The sequence below is a fragment of the Neltuma alba genome, unplaced genomic scaffold (assembly GCF_004799145.2).
Source record: "Neltuma alba isolate B1F8T4 unplaced genomic scaffold, ASM479914v2 tig00011299_pilon, whole genome shotgun sequence".
NCBI lineage: Eukaryota > Viridiplantae > Streptophyta > Magnoliopsida > Fabales > Fabaceae > Neltuma > Neltuma alba.
In genome coordinates this window covers 133147-154023 of record NW_021636008.1, presented here as the reverse complement: position 1 = coordinate 154023, position 20877 = coordinate 133147, and the positions used below count along the sequence as shown (strand labels likewise).

At 37.2% G+C, this 20877-nt stretch overlaps 3 protein-coding genes and 1 pseudogene across 3 annotated transcripts; 3 read left to right on the top strand and 1 right to left on the bottom strand.

Annotated features, from left to right (window-relative positions):
- Nucleotides 1-851: 851 nt before the first annotated feature.
- LOC114711580 (probable pectinesterase 68) lies at nucleotides 852-2933 on the top strand (annotated as a pseudogene).
- Nucleotides 2934-3497: 564 nt separating this feature from the next.
- Nucleotides 3498-7454, bottom strand: LOC114711558 (peroxisome biogenesis protein 19-2). Its single transcript, XM_028895962.1, has 5 exons — nucleotides 7251-7454; nucleotides 7112-7160; nucleotides 6733-7021; nucleotides 5058-5374; nucleotides 3498-3819 (listed from the first exon to the last, which is right to left on the bottom strand). The coding sequence occupies exons 1-5, from the start codon at nucleotides 7291-7293 to the stop codon at nucleotides 3774-3776; spliced, it is 744 nt and encodes a 247-aa protein (XP_028751795.1). The 5' UTR covers nucleotides 7294-7454; the 3' UTR covers nucleotides 3498-3773.
- A 1279-nt stretch (nucleotides 7455-8733) lies between these two features.
- LOC114711557 (asparagine--tRNA ligase, chloroplastic/mitochondrial) lies at nucleotides 8734-15592 on the top strand. The gene is given in 16 exon segments (XM_028895961.1): nucleotides 8734-9231; nucleotides 9510-9578; nucleotides 10196-10306; nucleotides 10846-10950; nucleotides 11420-11557; nucleotides 12452-12503; nucleotides 12506-12531; nucleotides 12633-12710; nucleotides 12813-12881; nucleotides 13063-13137; nucleotides 13236-13319; nucleotides 13441-13527; nucleotides 13701-13796; nucleotides 14096-14170; nucleotides 14695-14821; nucleotides 15149-15592. Coding segments are annotated over 16 exon segments (1761 nt in total). The 5' UTR covers nucleotides 8734-8778; the 3' UTR covers nucleotides 15265-15592.
- A 2744-nt stretch (nucleotides 15593-18336) lies between these two features.
- On the top strand, nucleotides 18337-19488 carry LOC114711579 (uncharacterized). Its single transcript, XM_028895996.1, has one exon. The coding sequence runs from the start codon at nucleotides 18337-18339 to the stop codon at nucleotides 19486-19488; it is 1152 nt and encodes a 383-aa protein (XP_028751829.1).
- Nucleotides 19489-20877: the final 1389 nt, after the last annotated feature.

Sequence of the window (20877 nt, the reverse complement as noted above, 5' to 3'; positions counted from 1 at the left end):
CTCTTTCGATCCTTAATATAAGACCTATTTAACTAATTTAATTAAATTAAGAAAGTGAGGTAAGTTAATTAATTATAAAAAATATGACATGTTTTTCCTAAAATATCATAATCATCTTTCTTAATATTTTTCCTCCCTCACTTACTTGATCATGGTTGAGGAAGTATCTATAAGGGTAATTTAGAAAAAATTGACAAATATGAAAAATAAATCTTATAACTTGCAACAAGTCAGTTGCAATTAATTGTCATTGTGTGGCATCTTGACCATTGTGCCTCCAAATTCATTAAAAATAAAAAGAACTTTAAGCAGCCACTTAACTAAAGTAGGATGCAAAGAAATCTCAAATGACAGAGTGTCAATGTTGAAATTTGATGCATACATAAGTCACGAGGCTACATATTGCGAGAGGCGTGCTAGTATACTTGGGTTAGTAGGTTGTTATATATATATATATATATATATTTATATATATATATAAAACACACACACACACACATATTTATATATATATTACCCATATAGATATATAGAAAAAGAGAGGGCAATGACCCGCATGTGTAGTCTTTTTGTGCAATGCCAGCCTATCAGAAAAAGATTAGCCATAATATTTAACTAAAAAGCGACAAAAGTAACCGTTGGAATGGAAAGACCAAGATATGTCTTGTCTCTTCTAACATGTATCAATTACTAATTGAAATCAATCATGGCCCTACAACTATGTATGGTATCTATGATTGTGTGTGTGTGTCTCTCTCTCTCTCTCTATATATATATATAACTGTGTCAGTGTGTGTCTCTTCATCTTCTACTGTACTCTCAATTGTATGCATTACTACTAACTCCCCTTAATGGCTTCTCTTTTGCCTCTCCTGGTTTACGCTTCCTTATTGCATGCACTTTCTGCAACACCCATATCAAGGCGGGCGGGTCGACCCACCGGTCATCGTGTAATCACCGTCGACGTCAACGGAGGTGGGCGTTTCCGGTCGGTCCAAGCTGCCGTCGATGCCGTGCCAGACAACAATAGAATGAATGTGCTTATTCAAATCAGCGCCGGATACTACATGTAATATATACAATTTACAGTTAAGTTGGTTAATATTATATTATTGCCTGGGTTAATATTATATTTACGGTTAAAATTGCAGAGAGAAAGTGGTGGTTCCGGTGACGAAGCCGTACATTACGTTTCAAGGAGAGGGGAGAGATAGGACGGTGATAGAATGGCATGATCGAGCCAGTGACCTTGGCCCTAATGGACAACAATTACGAACTTACAGAACAGCTTCTGTCACAGTTTTTGCCAACTTCTTCTCTGCTAGGAATATCACCTTCAAGGTACGCACCACTTGTAACCCCTTCAGATAAATCATATAGAGAACGATCCAGATGAACCCATTTGAACTTATATACATATAAATATATATCCTTTTACAAGGATAGGATCTTTTCTTTGAGTGTTATCTTTCTGCTGGTTTCGGATCTTATCACTGTAGTATGATGAAGAAGGTGTGGCGTTGTGAGTGCAGAACACGGCGCCGGCGCCGATGCCGGGAATGGAAGGGTGGCAAGCGGCGTCGTTTAGGATATCGGGGGATAAAGCTTACATGTTGGGATGTGGATTCTACGGAGCACAAGACACACTCTGTGACGACGCTGGACGACACTACTTCAAGGACTGTTATATCGAAGGCTCCATTGATTTCATCTTTGGCAATGGCAGGTCCATCTACAGGGTATTAACCCATGCACCTATTATTTAATTACAAAATCATGCTCAAATATCGTAATTTATATGCAAAGTTTAGTGATTTCCTAGATTATTACTCTTCCGGTCCTAAATATAAGACCTTTTTTGTACAAAAGGAATATTTAGGATAGGAGGAGTATCATTTTCCAAGCTCATACTTATTATACAAATTTATACATATTAATTAAGGAATGCGTAAACCACAATGCCTATTAATTAAGGAATGAGTAAACCACAATGCCTATCACATTTTGTATTTAGCTGAGTTCCTTAAGTATTTAGTCATGAATTCGATCTGGCAGTGTGTATGAAGAGGGTCTCATGGCCAATTTTAAAGACTTTTTAAGAAGTCTGTGGTGAAAACGTATTAGTCATTGCTACCAGCGGTAAATACCCTAGGCTCAACCCAAAGGAATTAAGGAATGAGTTTGGTCAAGATTAGATCTGGATGGTCTAAACTCTAGACTTAATTTATTTTTCTAAAGAAATTATTTTAATGAGTATAAAATCTAAATCAAAAATAATATCTTAACTTCTTCTTTTTTTCAGAAAACAATTTTTATTTAAAAAATTAATTAAAATTAAAACGTCGGTGAATTTGGGGTACTCATCCCTCGGATGAAATGTCGTTGATGCAGGATTGCGTGCTGCACTCAATAGCCACAAGGTTTGGGTCAATTGCAGCACAAGATCGAAAAAGCCCAAATGAGAAGACAGGATTTGCTTTCGTAGGATGCAGAGTGACGGGTACTGGGCCCATATACGTGGGTTGAGCAATGGGCCCATATTCAAGAATCGTTTACGCTTATACGTATTTCGACGACATTGTCACGCATGCTGGTTGGGATAACTGGAATCACGACCAAAGCAAAAATAAGTAACCACCTCTCTCTCTCTCTGCTCCCCCTCCTTCCCCTCTCTCTCCACACACACACACACACAGAGTATCCATATTAGTTTTGCATATGAACATAAATTTTTATAGTTTGTGATTCTTCCAATGTTCAGGACAATATTCTTCGGAGTGTACAAGTGCTGGGGCCCAGGAGCCACGTCATTGAGGGGGATCTCATGGGCCCCAGACCTAGATTTCAAGTTGGCCCATCCATTTCTGGCCAAGAGCTTTGTCAATGGAAGACATTGGTTGCCGTCCTCTTATGCTTGGAAGGTTTTTGGGTAGAAATAAAATTATAATTTTAAAAATACTTTTACGGTATACAAAATAAATATATGAAAAAATTTATCTCGATTTACGAAAAAATACTTCTGAGAGGTATTTTTAGAGTTACCCAAACACCCCCTAGTCTAGTAAATACGCATAACTTGTTAGCTCAATACTCCATTTATTATAATATTTACATGTCCCCTCCTCCGCTCTACTCATTTATAACATTTGATTATTCTTTAACTAACTTCGTATATGATAACTTCACCGACGACCAGTCCAGTAGATCCGTACTACTGTGTGTGTGTGTGTACTAGTTAAATCTCTCAATAGCCAACAGCTCGATCAGAGGATGGCAAAACTGCCTCTGAATAGATACCCTTAATATGCATAAGGGCAGTTTGAGAAAAGAATTATAAATTTGAAAAACAATTAGGATATTATACTTATGATTCAAGGAGCGATTTTGGTTGTATTTACCAAAAATGAGACAACTTTCTTGTGGGTGATGATTTTTCCCCCCATTCACTAGATTTCAACTTAAACTAATAGACCGCATATACAAATATCTCCAATGCGTAAATGAACAGGACATGACTTCAAAAAATCGAGACCATTATTTGCAGATTTGCTGGAAAATGATTCTATACAAGCGCCCTGAAACTGTCCCTTTTTTAGATCCTATAAAATGACAACTGACAAGAGGCTACAGTGTGATTTCCTCGTAACTTTGAGAACTGGTAGAAAAACAATAATTGTTGCACAACATACCAATTTTTTTCAAAAAGTGATAAACGATATTCCTAATAATCTATAAATAATAAACCAGAACGTGATCCCAGAAACCACAGAGCTTCACATTATAGAACAGTTTGGCTGGGATTCAAGCATTTCAGGTGACCTGCAGAAAAAAAGGATGACATCAATTAGAGCCCATAATAAACACACATTACAGCAGAAGATCTGCAACACGGAAATTGGACACGCTCTATCTCTATGTGACTAAAAACAACAAAATAATAAAACTGATTTTGGCATGTCAGAGATTGCCATATGTGTGAGAGGACTGAGTATTAAATTATCAATTCAATAAGTAGAACTGTAGAACTACAAGAAGACTCTGCATGATACTTGAAATTCCATGAGTTCACCCCAAATTTTGGGCTGTAACAAGTTTCTTCCTTCCTTTCTTTGCTTTTTTTTTTTGGAATAAAAATTGGATCAACATAAAGCATAAAATTCATAGTAAGTTGTTCACAAGTACTTTAAATAGTGACTTATTTTTCAAACACCATGCGATCCACAGTGCCCACGTAGCTGTAGTTGTAGTAATCACAAAACGTTTCATTCAAGTTACCCCTAACAAATGCTTTTAATAACCTAAGTGGCAAATTTTCTGCTTGTTGATTCATGAATACAGCTTCCAAAAGGTTAAGAGTGTTGCCAAACCAAGCAAACAAGTGAACTCATGAGCAGAGAAACCAAATAGATGCTCTATACAGATTTTTTATTAAAAAAAAAAGCTCAAAACAATTAGCGCAATCTGATAGTACAAGGTAAATACAACTGAAAATCTCGGTCAACCACACATGGACCTAAGATGAGGTTAAGAAGAAAATGTGACTCGAGGACTTGTATAATGAAGGCAAAAACACTCTTTTGCTCTCAACTTTAGGGGTGAGTTTCAATTTGGTCCAAATGTCTTAATCCTAATAAGTGGAAAACAGTTACACTATTGCTCTCGTAAATTTCTGTCATGAAGGGAAAGAAAAGAAAAGAAACAGCAGAGTCAGAAGGCAATCGCAGGGCAGTTTTGGGTGACAGATGCAACAAGAGATCTTTTTCTTTCTTTTTTTTTTTTTGCCACCTCAGCATTTTCCAGCACAAATATGTAACTTTTTAAAAAGATGTAGCATAAAATTCAGTCAAATAAAATAGTTTGGCATAAAATTGAAACTTGACTTAAGAAAATGGGAACTCTAAAATAAATCAATGCATGTTTGAACTTTGAATATGGATGGCGGCCTGAATTTTAGTTTAAGGGATAAAGCTAATTGCTACAGTGCAATGAAGACCAACAAATACAGGAGGCTTCCATTTCCAATAGGCTGCAGACTACATAAATCTAAGCATACTTACAGCTGGCCAAGACTGTTCAAATCAAAATCAGGAGCAAGCTCTTGAACAATGTCATTAGGCGGTTGTCCACATTCTTGCATTTTCTGCATGAGCTCAAAAATCTTGTTGAAGTTTCCAGGCTCTTTCTCATAGACTTCATTAAGATTCTGTATCATCTCATACTGTTTTGAATAACGTTCAAATTCTTCTTTGCTTAGGCTACTTTTATGCTCTTCCAGCCACTTTGGATATCTTTCACCTATCTCTTTCATTGGTTCATGAAGAATTTCCTTAGACAGAAGTTGTTGCATCATGGTCTCCACAATAGAATCCATGTCCTACATGTCAATAAAATTATCAGTTTACTAATTCTGAACAAAAATGTAACAATGCTATGATGATAATTTGTAACACAAGAGTGCAAAAAGTGGTGAAGTAGGGACCACATAGTCAGCAACTAAGATATAATAAAATGGATTTGCCAATATATTGGAACACGCTACATGGTGAAATGCCCGTTTCTAACGAAGTGGCAATGAAGAGAAAAGTCCTATAGTAATATCCCTTCTTACAGAAAAAGGCAAAGATTTCCAGGTTTCACTGTTTGCTTTATTCAGATATCACACCATACTAATTGCTTGGACAAGCGGTTGTGAGAAATACGTGCCTGCATGGAAATTATGCTTTGGTTTCGCAAGATGCATCTGAATTTCCCATGTCACTTATATGATGTTTTCATTGCTATTTTTAATGGAATTCTCAACTTGTGCACATAAAAAGTAATCAATTCCTTTCTATATAAGCTTATCACTATTACAATATAAGGGAAGTTAGAATTAATAATTAAATGCAATAATCTTCAATTTGAATCATTTGCAATCACAAACATACGCATTTGAACATAAGGTACAGGTAAAGACATTTCATTTGGTATACTTGTTTTGCATCTCGAAAAGGCACAGAAAGACAAGGAGAATGCTTGAGCAGCAAGGTCAACAGTCCAAAGATTCAACATTATGCAATGTAAAAGAAACCAAAAGAATTCTGCTAGCTTTAACTATTCCGTAAAACAAGAGCATGCAAATTAAATATGAAAGGAAACCACAAAAATGAAGAAAAGAATTGCTACTCCAAAGGAACGACCACCCTTATTTTCATAGATAAACCAATTATAAATTTTCCTTAAGAGTGATTAGGAAAACCAGTTAAAGGAATGAAATGCAGAGAAAACATTGACTTGCTACAGTTTGATTACAGGTAAAATGAAAAAAATTGGACGCTGCAATAAGTGAAAGGAAAGAGAATGGAGTTGCCAAAGATGAACCAAGAATTCTTGAAATAGCCAAGAGGATTGCCATTTTCAAATTGTGTGACGAATTCTTGCTACCGGATGGCTAGGGCTCATAATCGGCAGAAACATTCTCAAATACCCAGTCCATGGACAACAATACTGTCCAAGTCCTCTATTCTGTACAGTTTCTAATTCTAAAGTCATGTTCTTCTAAGAAAGATTAAGAAGAAGCAACCCGCAAGTGCCTGAAAAACTCATCATTCATATTCACTTCATCGTTGTAATAAAATTAAAAAATCTCACATCAGGGTCCTCATAACTCAAATTGCTTACGCCATCACATTGAAAAATAGGTCTAAAGGTAAGCAATTATCATCCAAGATATGAAGATAACATGGAGGTTACCCGTGACCCAGCAAGGTCCTCAAACTGCTTCAACCAATCGTCCACAATTGCATCCTGACTCAAATCATCCCCACCAGGTTTCGATCCAGACACAAATTCAAGGCCCTTAACAGCCTCAACTGTTTGCTGTTTGAGTTTGTCAAGCGCCTCCGACACATGGGCATCCTTGGACACCTTTTGTTTCCCCTTCTTCTTACTTCTCAAATCAGGTAACCCCATGCCTAGTCCTTGAACTCCGGAAGGCAGAGAAGGAGTATAATCCTGTTTGTTCTCAGCTCCCGCTCCAGAACTACGAGCAAAAGAAAGTGAAGATTAGGAAATAAGCGACGACTAGCACGTCATCAAACATAGAGGCAAAGCAAAATGATAAAATAGGCACCTTTGAAGGCTAGAACTGACATTCAAGTTCTGGAAATCATCCAAAGCACCTTAAAAAAAGAAATTGAGAGACAAACTGTTAAGCCAAAAGCAAAACTGAGAGTGTCACAGAGAGAGCGGAGGATAGCAAGAGTCCTAACTATCGAGAAGTTGGTCCAAGTCATCGGCATGATTGTCGGCCATGGTTTCACCGAACTTACTCTCTCCCTCGGCAAAGGCAAAGAAGGGAGAGGCAAGCTGCAAAATCGGAAATATCAGGCGAGGCGACCGCCGTGTGACGATATAGAATCTGGTTGGCTTTCGTCAGACGGTGACGAGATCCAATGGCTGCGAACTACTCCGCGAACTACTAGTAGTGAATAGTGATACTGGAGAACTGAATACAATTGTATTTTTCAGATTTGTTCTCATTTTATACTATTTAATTTTCATATTTTATCATTTCTATTTTTTAATATTTAAAATAAAAATTTAAAATTTATTTTAATTTCTTAAAGTTAAAAATTAAAATAAGCAGATTTATTATTACTGAATTATTTCTTTGCCATCTTGCTACTACCAAATTAACTTTTCAAAAAATATATTAAATGGAAAGCAACTTTTCAAAAAAAAAAAAAAAACTCCACTAGTGAGGCTTGTGGAGAATTGATTTGGGTTATAATATTTAATTTATTTTAGAGTTAACTGAAGTTTGGCATTATTTTTGTCTTGATTCCAAAATTTAAAACTATTGGTATGGATCATTAAAAATTGACTTCATTTTGATCAACCTAAAATTTTGTGATTCTTAGTTGTACTAATGTTATGAGTGTGATTTCAAATTTTAGAGATCAAAATCAAGCTCAAATTTTAGTAGCTAAAAATGATATTGACTTTTTATTTTTTTATATTTATTATTGTTTAAACTAATTTATTTAACTTATAAATTGACATGTAATTTAATTTTGTATAAATATATTTTAGAGATCATATAGTATTTATTAAAAATTAAGTATTTAATTTAATTTTTTAATCTCTTTAAATTAATTAAATACCTCTTGCCTTAATAATAACAAGAGGAAAAATAATTTTAAACTAACCTCTCAAATAAAATTCAGTTGAACAATAGTCCGAGAAAGTGAAGATAGCTTTGGCCAAAAAAGAAAGAAAGTTAAGAGAGCAAACTTCGCAATATGTGCTTACATATAATATTGTATGTATTTATTTTAAAAAAGAGTTTTTTTTTTTATTTTGAATTAGAACAAGTACTGACAATATAAGATTATCACCAAATTCAAGTATAGTCAGCACTTATTTGCAATGGTTTATAAATGGTTTTTCAAACATAATTTATAGAATACAAAATAAATATGTTTTGTTTTGACTTATACAAAAAATATTTATAAGTACTTATTCACCGCAAATCCAAACGAACACTAAAACTTTATTTAAAATTAATCACATTTTACATAGACATAATTTTTATTATATATTTATTTCATATTTTATAAATTAAATTGAGGCTAAAGGGACATTTGGTTGATTGATTCTAAGTGATATTTGGAAATTTATTAAAACATGATTTTACCCAAAACAACATGAGAATTCAGTATCCACGCTTCGCCAGGCACGGCATCACCCCAACCAAATGCATCAACGGATATAACACTGTACGCGCCTCAAGCAGATATGGTCTGCAGCTGTGCGGCTACGCAAATGGCTGCCATGGCTGCTATTGCTGTAGCTCCCACGAGGCAACTTCGTCTCACTCCTTATACAGCCTTTCGTTATCTCTCATTCTACCGCAAACCAATCCCCATCCACCTTCCCAACCTCCCCACACCACTGCCTAAACCTATTATGTTTCGTTCCTATCCGTCTCCCGACTTCTCCCCGGAGATTCCCCGCCGACGATGCTTCTGCACTGTAATCAGCGGAGAGGCTGTCGAGACGACGAAGCAGGATGTTGTTCAAGATCGGAGGGGCCAAGTGGGTGGCAAAGTTGGAGAATTTCGGAAGAAGCTCAAGGTTGTCGATATAAAGAGTGGTCCTAATGAAGGCTTGGACTTCCTGGGGCAGACCTTGGTTGTGAAGGGATGGGTTCGAACTCTTCGGGTCCAAAGTAGCGTTACATTCGTAGAGGTAAGGGTGATTAATCGTCTCATTGTATTGGCCAAAGTCGTGGACTTTCTGAGGAACTTATATGAAGGAAACCTAAGAAATGGGAACTGGATGTAGATTCGCTATCAGGCATTATTGAATGTCGCATTCAATACTTCAACTTGGAAGACTTTTATTAACTATATAAATTATTAGCTTAGAGACATCCTCCGGTAATCCCGTCTGTAGAGAGGCCATTATAATCCATTGAACTGAATCCGCTGCATCATTGTTGCTTACTGTGGTCTACTTATATTTAGATTAACGATGGTTCATGCCTTTCAAACATGCAATGCGTGATGGACTCGGATGTCGAGGGATATGATCAGGTAAGATTATGAGCAAAAGGTTTGTCTTTTTGTTAAACAAGTGCTAAGACAAATTTTTCATTATTTTTAGTGGCGGGATTACGTTCTTTACAGTTTACATCCTCCTTGCTTGAATGCCAAATTAGTGTTTCAAAATGTCTCTGTAATAGTCTTGCTCCTGAATGAAATTTCAAATGAATTTAAATTGTAGAGCTAATTTGACTGAGTATGGGCAAACATTCTTGTTTTAAGAATCCAAAGTGTCCAAATCTTCTAGAATTGCTGAACTTCAATATGATTCTTAACTAATGGGGGGAAATTATATGGCCTTCATTAGAATGGTTTAACCACTGGATACATATGGTCCATTTGTTTGCAGTCAACTGTCACAGTTGTTTCTATGTGTTGGCCTGGCATGTTAATGTCAAATAAAAGAAGTGCATCTTTAACAAAACAAAGGGAAGCATTTGCTGATAACTAATAGGCATATGTTTATTTTTAGTAGTTCCACAAATGTCTGCAGTTTGTTACTATGATCCTGTTGATCAAAGATATGCAATAAAGTTCCTATTTGTGGGATTATTCATTCCATAAGGAATTTTTTTAATTTATTTTAAATATCTGGAGCTTATTATTAGGTAGAAACTGGCTCGATTACAACTGGTGCATCTATATGGGCGCAAGGCGTGGTGGTGAAGAGCCAAGGATCAAAGCAGAAGGTGGAATTGAAGGTCAAGAAAATAGTACTGGTTGGTGTTTCACTCGATCCTTTTAACATTCCCAAATATATTTGCTCTAATATATAGTTAAATGCTTTGCTGGCGGGATAATCTAACATTGAAACCATCATGGGCTATTTTCATATTCTAACAATCAACTTCATAGCCTGAATGTGCATATGTGAGTGTTTTTATGATGGCACTGACTCTGACAATCTCACATGCACATGTATAAGGGCTTTCTCAGGTATTCTGAAATTGCTTGTGAAAGTATTTGACTTTAAGCTCTGTGATTTTAGATCCTTTTGAACAATTCAATGTTAAACCATTGGATTAGGCCATTGAATCTGAGTCTTGGATTTTTGTTTCATTTATGTCAGTGTCAAAGATGACTAATCTTCATGGCAGAGCAATCTCATAGCTAAAAGTAGTAGCATAGATTTAAATGGTCATAGTTAATTTTCTCTTTCGCCTCTAGTGGACCTTCCTCTCATTTATCCTACCTATTTCTTATGCATTTGGGCTTCAAATTAGCAATGTCATGCAAATATCTTGTCTCACATGCTCAGATTGGCAAGAGTGATTCCTCATTTCCCATCCAAAAGAAAAGGGCTAGCAGAGAGTTTTTAAGAACAAAGGCACATCTTCGTCCAAGGACAAATACTTTTAGTGCGGTATGTCCCTCTCCCCCCCCCCCCAAATTTTTTTTTTTTTTTGCGTATTTAGTCAATAGCCTCTTCACATCTTTGCTTGATTTTGCATAAAATAACCATTAATTTATCTGCTTTGGTGATTTATGTTAAACTTTGTATCTATCTTTAAATTCATTGTATTATTCTTCTTGCTGCATTCTTCCTAATATGTGAGATCAGTTGATGCCAGGATGATGATATGAGCTGGATCTAAGCTTGCCAAATTTTATGTGGAATTATTGGTCATATTTGATTATATGTTGCATGTTTAGCATGCATAAAATCAACGTTGTTTGACTTTTGTTATCGACCATGGTGCCTCAAATCATTGTGACAGATTCAGTCAATGAATTTCTTATCCTAGGAAAGATAGGCGATTATTTAGTAATGGTGGGAAAAATACTGTCAGCTTTTATTATTATTTTTATTTATTGGTGCAAAATGGTTTCAGGTTGCAAGGGTTAGGAATACATTAGCCTATGCTACACACAAGTTCTTCCAAGAAAATGGATTTGTGTGGGTTTCAAGTCCTATTATCACAGCCTCAGATTGTGAGGGGGCAGGTGAACAGTTTTGTGTGACTACCTTGGTATGTGCTGTGCCATCTAAGGGTTCGTCTAATATGAATATTTTTATTGAATGATTTGCGGTACTGCTCTACATTGTACTTTGGGTGTACAGATCCCATACCCTTCCCAAACACAAAAAATAAACTTCATAAACAAAATGTTTGTTGCTAAATCCTGCTTATGTGGAAAGGAAGGCATGTAATCCGTGTGATTATGAAGCAAACTAAAATACGGCCAAGCATCTGAAAAAAAGGGATGTAAAAAATTAGTATAAAATCAAGTGAGAAACTATCATTTTAATGTGGAAAAATATCATTGGGGGAATGACACTTAGGTCCCAGAAGATCAATTTAACAACAGGTAGGTTTTAAAAGATTTTTCTGGAAGATGAGTTGCAAATATTGATTTAGATGTTGCAAATATGAGAATCTCAGTTGCAAACCAAACATTTAAGTCTCATAGGTAACTCCTGTTGATTTACAACAAAAATTCCATATTTGCAACTATTTGAATCTGTCCTTTCAACTCATATTTTGGCAAAATATTGAGACTTAATTGTTATTAATTTGAACTTTTAAGACTTAACTGTCATTCCTCCAGCATTATTTTTCCAAAATTCTGTGGTGGTGTAGTTTTAAAGGACAAATCTTCAATGTTGTCAATCTGGGTTGGCAACATGAGTTATAGGTCTACTGATCTCATGCAATCAGCATTATTTTATTAATCCTTCTGTTGTGTGATCTGTGCCTTCACCTTTTGATAGTATGTGCTTGTTATTTTGTTTTTTCACTGCATGTAGCATTCATTCAATAACTTCACTCAATGAAGGAGATTAGTTTCAAAATAACGAAAGATAGTGCTACTTCTTCATTCTCAATTTCTTTTTAATCTGATTAGTATCTTAAATTTTACAGATACCAAATTCTCAAGAAACTGCTGATTCTCCTGTTGATGCCATTCCACAATCAATAACAGATTAATTGACTGGTCTCAAGTGAGTGAGATCTATTCTCTTTGGGTTTCCCTGATGAATAAGCTTGCAACGTGAATATTGAAGTCCAATGGTTCTAATGCTGACCATTTTTTATGCATCAGGACTTCTTTGGTAAACCAGCATTCTTGACTGTCTCAGGCCAACTTAATGGTGAAGCGTATGCTACTGCTCTTACTGATGTACACACATAACTCCATTTTCTTAAAAAATATTGTAATTTTTTTTGTTATTCTGAGTAGAATTGGCAATTTAAATGAACTTTGAATATTGTAATCATTTAGGTTTATACTTTTGGTCCCACGTTCCGAGCAGAGAATTCTAACACTTCCAGACACTTGGCCGAATTTTGGGTTAGTGATTTCTGATTTCTTTGAGTCCAATATAAATGAGCGTGAACTCTTCCAGGGACTATCCTGAGAATGTATTCCTTTTTGCTTCTAATCCTCGCTTTTCCTGTTTTACTTCCTCTAGCCATGCATGTATAATGAAACTAATATCAAGATGTGTCTTATCCCCCCCCCCCCTCTCAAGATGATTGAACCAGAACTTGCATTTGCTGATCTAAATGATGACATGGCCTGTGCAACTGCCTATCTACAGTATGTAGTATGTTATCCTTCATAACTATTATAAAGTTTGGGCAAGCTCTACAATATTATTTGTTCATATTAAAGATTGTTGATAAATATATTTATTTCTTGAAGGTAAAATATGTTCTAGACAACTGCAAGGAGGATATGGATTTTTTCAATACATGGATTGAGAAAGGAATCATTGATCGCTTGAGTGTATGAGTTTTCAGTGTAACCGTCTTATTGCTGTTCTTTATCTGATGTTTTGATTGTACATCTTAACACTAATCATCAACATGCCCTGATAACTCTGTTGTTCTTCCATTCTTGTGAAAAGGATGTAGCAGATAAAGACTTTGCACAAATAACCTACACTGAAGCAATAGATCTGCTTTTGGGAGCAAAGAAGAAATTTGAATTCCCGGTAACTTATAATTATTTATTTATCATTTGCAATAACCTTTTGCTACTTATTTATTATTCTTAAATCCATATCTGCTTCTTGCTGGCATGTCCCATCGCAAGGCTTTATAATTTTCACGTTCCAGTTGCTTCCAAGTGATGCATCCAATCTCTTCTACTATTTTCCTTTTGTAGGTAAAATGGGGATGTGATCTGCAGAGCGAGCATGAGCGTTATATAACTGAAGAGGCGTTTGCTGGATGCCCTGTTATAATCAGAGACTATCCTAAGGCAGGCTACTCTTCCCCTATTTTCTTCGCACATTAAAACTCCCAAGGTGGGCTTAATTGACTGAGAAAATTTAGTGTTAGGTGAGAATATTTTACCAAAATTAGGCCCTGCCTTCCTACCCATCCTCCACTTCTATATTTTTTTGCTACATCTCTCTTGTAAAAGCTATGAGAGGATTAACAATGCAAATTCTTCCCTCAGAGGGGTTTTGGACTTTGGTTTCTCAACATTATATGACATAATACTGCTATACATGTATATTTACTTTGTGCTGAAGTTTTCGGATGGAACATTCTCAGGATATCAAAGCATTCTACATGCGGCAGAATGATGATGGAAAGACAGTTGCTGCAATGGATATGCTAGTTCCAAAGGTAAATTTTATATTCTCTCTTCTGGTGTTGTTGCCATTGAACAGCATGTCTTGGCTTTATTTGAAAGTAATTCTGATTCAAGCTTGGAAATACTGACATAAAATTGGAAGTACTCCTTTGGTCCTTAATGTAAGATCTAATTAACTAATTTAAGTAAATTAAGGATATTAGTTAATATGATATGTTTTTTTCTAAAACACCCTAAGCATCTTTTTCCATTCTCTCCCTTCCTTCCTCTTCTACTTGATCACTGTTGAGACAATATCAATAGGGTTAATTTGAGGAAAAAAAATTGATAAACATGTGAAATAAGTCTTACATATAGAACCGACATCAACTCCCCAATTAGGTCCTATATTAAGGACAGAAGGAGAATATTATATGAGCATTGACCAACACCACCTTCCCATCTATTGCAAATGTGAGGATGCAGACATGTGATCGATAATACATGGGGTATCACCATAGTATTTAATTATTTGATTGCCAGTTAGGAATGACTTTATGACTTTTTCTTTGGTCAGATTGGTGAAATTATTGGGGGAAGCCAAAGAGAAGAACGTCTTGAGCTTTTAGAAGCTCGTCTGGATGACTTAAAGCTGAATAAGGATGCATATTGTTGGTATCTCGATTTGCGCCGATACGGTTCTGGTAAGAAATCTTTCCCTTTTAGCATATGTTAATCGGTCATAAATCATAAATCAAATCATTTGACCTTCCCTTCCAAATTTTAAGCATCCTCCTTATAAGCTCCCCTCCTCCCCTTCTTCCTCCATGGCATTGTCTTCTCAGAACTCTTGGCATGATCAATTCCGCAGAGCTTATACACCGAAACTAATGTCCTTTATAATACATGTATTTATATTTATATTTATATTTATATTTATGTATATATCAAAGAAAATCACTATGCTCGTACTGATAAATGATTAAACTCATGCACTGATACAGGCTGACACCATATCTCCTTGTTTGCAGTACCTCATGCGGGATTTGGTTTGGGCTTTGAAAGGCTTGTGCAATTTGCAACAGGGATGGACAATATACGGGATGTGATCCCTTTTCCTCGAACTCCTGGTTCTGCCGAATTCTAGAAGTGAACTTGCAGATATTTGAAGCACTGATCTTTCTACCCTAATTTTCATGTAAAATTTAAATGTTATGTTGAGACATTTGAGTCTCTTGCATCCACTTGAAGTATCCTTGATATTTTGCGAGGAAGAAACTTGGATATTAGAGTGGATGTTCTGATAAATGCTTTTGTACGTTTAGAAGTTATAGTAATGTTATAATTGATTATTTTTTGAAGTGATAAAGATGTAATACTGTGTTTTTGTTTGCACGTTATGATATTGCGTGTCAAAGTTGAATGTAAGTGAACTTTATTCTTTCTGAATTATACATGCAGGACTGGCTTGCTAAGAGTCTATTCTATTATAAAGACCATTCTACTTCTGAAAAATATTTTGCGGGAAAATTAATCAGAGGTCTCAATAAGAAAATTAAATATAGAGAAGTCTCAAGAAATTCATTTATGACATAATATATATATATATATATATATATATATGTAAGTTTCACTTGCAAGCATACATTGTTAAATTTGATTTATAAATGTTCAAACTTCTGGAATTATTCTGTATTTAGTTTTCTTGCATTGGATTTATGAGTACTTCTTCCTATTTTATGATAGAAAAGTGCTCAGTTAATTTTTCTGTTAAAGATATGATCAATTTTTTGAAAATTAAAATAACAAAGCAAAAAGAAAGAACGATCCTTAATGCAAAACCAATTGAGGAGTTAATGTTCATTCTCTATGTAAGAAATATTTCACATATTTATTTATTTTTTCAAATTAACCCTATTAACATTCTCCAACAATAAAAGAGGGAGGGAGGGAATTAAGAAAAATATTTAGGATATTATAAAAGGAACATATCATATTAAATAATTTAATTAATATTTTTAATCTACTCAAATTAGTTATTTAAATCATGCATTAACAACCAGAGAAGTAATAAATTTAGCATCCATAATAAAAAACGATATCTAATTTTGTACCCAGAGGGAGATGCCATGCATGCGTCTGTAGAACATTTGAGAACAAGAGAAGAGGACTCTTAAAACATAAAGAAAGGAAAGATACTTTTCTCTCTCTTGGTTTTCGTGCCACTATGTTTTCGAACCTCATGGGAGAGCCCTGTTGCTGGAAAATACCACCTAATCGGGAGCTGGAAGACAGCAAAATAATAACGAACGCAAAAAAAATCAAAGAAGGAAGTAAAAGAGGACACTCTAATGTCGGATAAGATGGAGGACGCTGAAGGGTGCTTTGAGGAAGAGCAAACTAGAGATACCCCCCCCAGTCAGAAAACAACTCCAGTTTCGTACAGGGATTTGTTGCTGGGCTGCAAAAGGCAAGGTTTTAATGGAATAGCCAATGGGAGTTATGGAATGGAAGAAGATACGCTAATCTCGGATGTCCTGGACCAAACGTGGAGTCTACCAGAACCATCAGATGAAATAAAAAAGATGATGGAGGTGTATCCAGTGATGCTAATAACTGAGGAAAAATTCAACGAAGAATGCAAAAAGTGGAACAATGCCTTAATTATCACAGTACTGGGAGCAAAATTAAATCTATTTAGGCTCAAGGATCATCTGGGCAGAATCTGGGGATTTAATGACTTTGAACTAATTGATTTACCGAACAACTACTTCGTGGTTCGTTTCAGCAATGACGAGAGCTGGGGGAAAATACAAGCGTGTGCTGTTTGAAGGCCCTTGGGTAGTGGCACAGCACAGTATCCTGGTACAAAAATGGTCACCCTACTTTGATTCGTTCCACAATCCTTTGGGAAGAATTGCTACTTGGGTGAGAATCCCGAACATTCCATTACATTGCTATTCGAAGAAGTTCATATGGAGAATTGGCGATATGATAGGAAGGACGCTCCGGGTAGACATGAACACTATCGCAAACCTGGAAAAAGACAGAGCCAAGGTGGAGCGCGGCAGATTCGCACGTATTTGTATAGAGATCAATTTACAAAAGAAACTGGTTCCTCGAATCATCTGCACCTCTGCCCTGTTCAATGTGGAATATGAGGGGCTGAAACTCATCTACTTTGGGTGTGGGAGGTATGGACACACAAGTGAAACTTGCTCTTGGAAACCGAGCGCTCAGTCCTCAGACGCGACGTCACCGCAGCCCAAAGCTCCGCCGCGAATGTCGCCGGAAGACGAACATTTCAGTCCCTGGATGTTCGTGAAAGGAACCAGTAAAGCACGCTCCTCGAGGACTGACAAGGACAAGGAGAAAATGTCAAACTCAAGTCAAAAACTGAAGTTAGACAAGAAAGGAAGCATGGGTACCTACAAGTCGAAATTTGCAACTATAGCAGACCTTGAAGAGGAAGAAGATGTATCACCAGAGCTGGCTAGTAGTGTTTCGGGAGACCCCAACACGCTCCCCAATAGACAGTGAGCACTGGCCATATATGAAGGAAAGGCAGGTGGACAGAGTAGATAGATGACAGCACCTAGCACTAAAGGCAAAGCAAAGCAGAAGCCAAACCTGAAAACGGTATCCAATCCTTTGGGTCGTGGGAAAGAAAATATGAGGTCCACAAGACTAGAAATCCAAGAGAATCCCAACGGAGCAAAAACGGGTTTCAGGGAAGCCCGCAAGATCCAAGTTGACAAACCCAAACCCAACCAAAAAACATTGGGCCAACAGACACATTCAGTGGTGAGTGGAGACCTTAATTCTACTGTGACCAGAATCATTGTTGACCAGAATAAGCAGGCTAGTCTTGAGTTTCTTAAAGATGCGGCACATGTTGGGGAAACAAGTAATAGTCATGGTATAGCATCCAGTACCGGCACTGGAAACATGGTAGGAGTGACAGAGGACCAGGCAGGAGCAATAATCATTCATGATGCAACAGAGGTCGGTGATAATCCGGGTAATACAGAGTCCCCACAGCAAACTGCGATAAGCAGAATGGAAGTTTCAATGGGAGAGGAGAACAAACCTCCGGATCTGTAAGCCTTTCTTCTCACGCCCTCCTTTAAATCCGTTTTAATGATAATCTCTTCTTGGAACTGCCGTGGGGCGGGTAGCAGATCCTTCCCACTGTTACTGAAAGATATAACAAAGAAATATGGCATACAAGTTATGGAATGACTGGGAAGCTTCAGTGGATTACATCTGGTCAACTACACAACTGTTACATTGCAGAATTATTGACAAGGCCTCAGGGAGAAGTGTGTTTGTCACTTTTGTGTATGGTGATACATCAGTAATTAAAAGGAAATCCCTCTGGGACTCTCTGAGGACGCTAGCAAGAACTATTGACCATGGTTGGCTTGTCCTGGGTGATTTCAATTCGTACCTTAATCCTAAAGATAAGATAGGAGGAGCACCCCCTGGTAATCAGACGATGTCGCATTTTAGAACTTGCCTAAACTCTTGTGATTTGTTGGAACTGCCGGTTGTTGGGGATAAGTTTACGTGGGAGAGAGAAGGAGTCAGAGAAAGATTGGATTGGGCCTTTTGCAACTTTGATTGGGAGATCTCTCATCCTCATTTTAAATGCTTTCACCAACTCAGGTTTAAATCTGATCATCGAGTCATTATGGTCACTGGTGAAAATACTCCCATAAAGAGTGGACCGCATCCCTTCATGTATCAGGCAGCTTGGTGCCTGGAGGAGGATTTCAAAGACCTAGTTAGATGTTCTTGGGAGAACAGGCATTGGCAGGAAGGACAACAAGTCTTTAGGAAGCGGGCAATGACCTGGAATGAGAAAAAAGTGGGGAATATTCCCAAAAAGAAAAAGGAAATTATTCGAAGGCTGGAGGACATTGACAGGGTAAGGAACACGAGCACTTGTAATAGGCTGGCTAGACTGGAACAGAAACTCTGGCGCGATTATAGCAAATTAAATCAGCAAGAGGAAATAATCTGGTTTCAGAAATCTAGGTGCCAGTGGATCCAGTTTGGTGACAGGAACTCCAGTTTTTTCCATGCAACCTGTGTGATGAAGAGAAAAAGAAACAGGATTGAAGCTCTGGAAGACAACTGTGGGAATTGGGTGACAGATCAGGAGGGTATGAGAAGCTTGGCATTAGAGTTTTACAGGAACCTATACACCAGAGACCCAAGTGTCAGATTGGTGAATACTTGGCCAGTGAACTTTCCTTCACTTACGGCGGAACAGCTCAATGTCATTCAAAGGGACCTGTCTACAATTGAAATTAAGAACGCAGCGTTCGAGATAGGAGCCTTTAAAGCACCAGGTCCAAATGGCTAGCATGCGCACTTCTTCCAATCTCGATGCGTAATAGTGGGCTCTAAAATCTGCTCTCTAATAGCCAATATGTTCAAAGATCCCTCAACAATAAAGGAGATTAATCAAACAAAAATTGTACTGGTCTCGAAAAAAGACCACCCGACCCGCCTGAAAGACTTTAGGCCCATCTCTTTGTGCAACGTCTGCTATAAGATACTGAGCAAAGTGATAACCAACAAAATCAAGGGGGTGATGGATATCTTGGTGAAACCAAACCAAAGCAGTTTTATCAAGGGTAGGCAGAGCTGCGATAATATCATCATTGGCCATCCATACCATGAGAACTAAAAGAGGTGGAAAAGGCTTTGTGGCAGTCAAGGTTGACATGGAAAAAGCTTATGACAGGCTGGATTGGAATTTTCTCAGGTTCACTTGGGAAAGCATAGGATTCAAGGAGGAGTTTATTCAGATCTTGATGTGTTGTGTGTCAACGGCTAAGATGCAGTTGTCCTGGAATGGTACTCATTCTGAAGACTTCTTTCCAAGTAGAGGTGTGAGGCAGCGTGACCCGCTCAGCCCTTATCTATTTGTTCTCTGTATGGAAAGATTGGGACAGCTGATTGACGTTGAAGTAAGACAAGGGAACTGGAAACCTATGGTTTTAAGTAGTCAAGGACCTATGATATCCCATCTCTTCTCCGTGGATGATCTGGTTCTGTTTAGTGAAGCCTCTGAGGAGCAAATGGCAGAAATCAGGAAGGTGATGTCGTTTTTCTATGAGGTTTCGGGTCATAATATAAACCTTCAAAAATCCAAAGCTTTTGTTTCAACAAATGTCCATGCTACCAGAGCTAATACCTACAGTCAGTTGCTAGGTATAAATTTGACAGCGGATTTGGGGAAGTATTTAGGAGTGCTGATTTTACACAAAAGGGCATCAAAGCGACCTATGCGCCAATTTTACAAAAAGTCAATCAGAAACTGGCAAAATGGAAAGGCAGATATCTTAGCATGGCAGGAAGATCCGTCCTTATCAAGTCGGTGCTCTCCTCCTTACCGTTCTACCAAATGCAAACCCTGCTACTCCCAGTTGGGGTCCCTCAGGAGATTGAGAAGCTAAGTAGGGAGTTCTTCTGGAGGCAAGATCCAAATATGAAAAAAATGCATCTCATATCTTGGAAGACCATCAAGAGCGACAAGAAGATAGGGGGCCTTGATATCTGTGATCTACGTTGCCAGAACCTTGCTTTCATCATGAAGCTCTGCTGGATGCTCCTAACTAGACTAGAGTTGCTTTGGGTCCAATGTCTCAGGACCAAGTATCTCTATGGATCGGGCACATATCCTATAGTAGAGAAAAAGATAAATCAATCAGCTGTTTGGCAAGCCATTGTTTTAGTATGGGAGAAA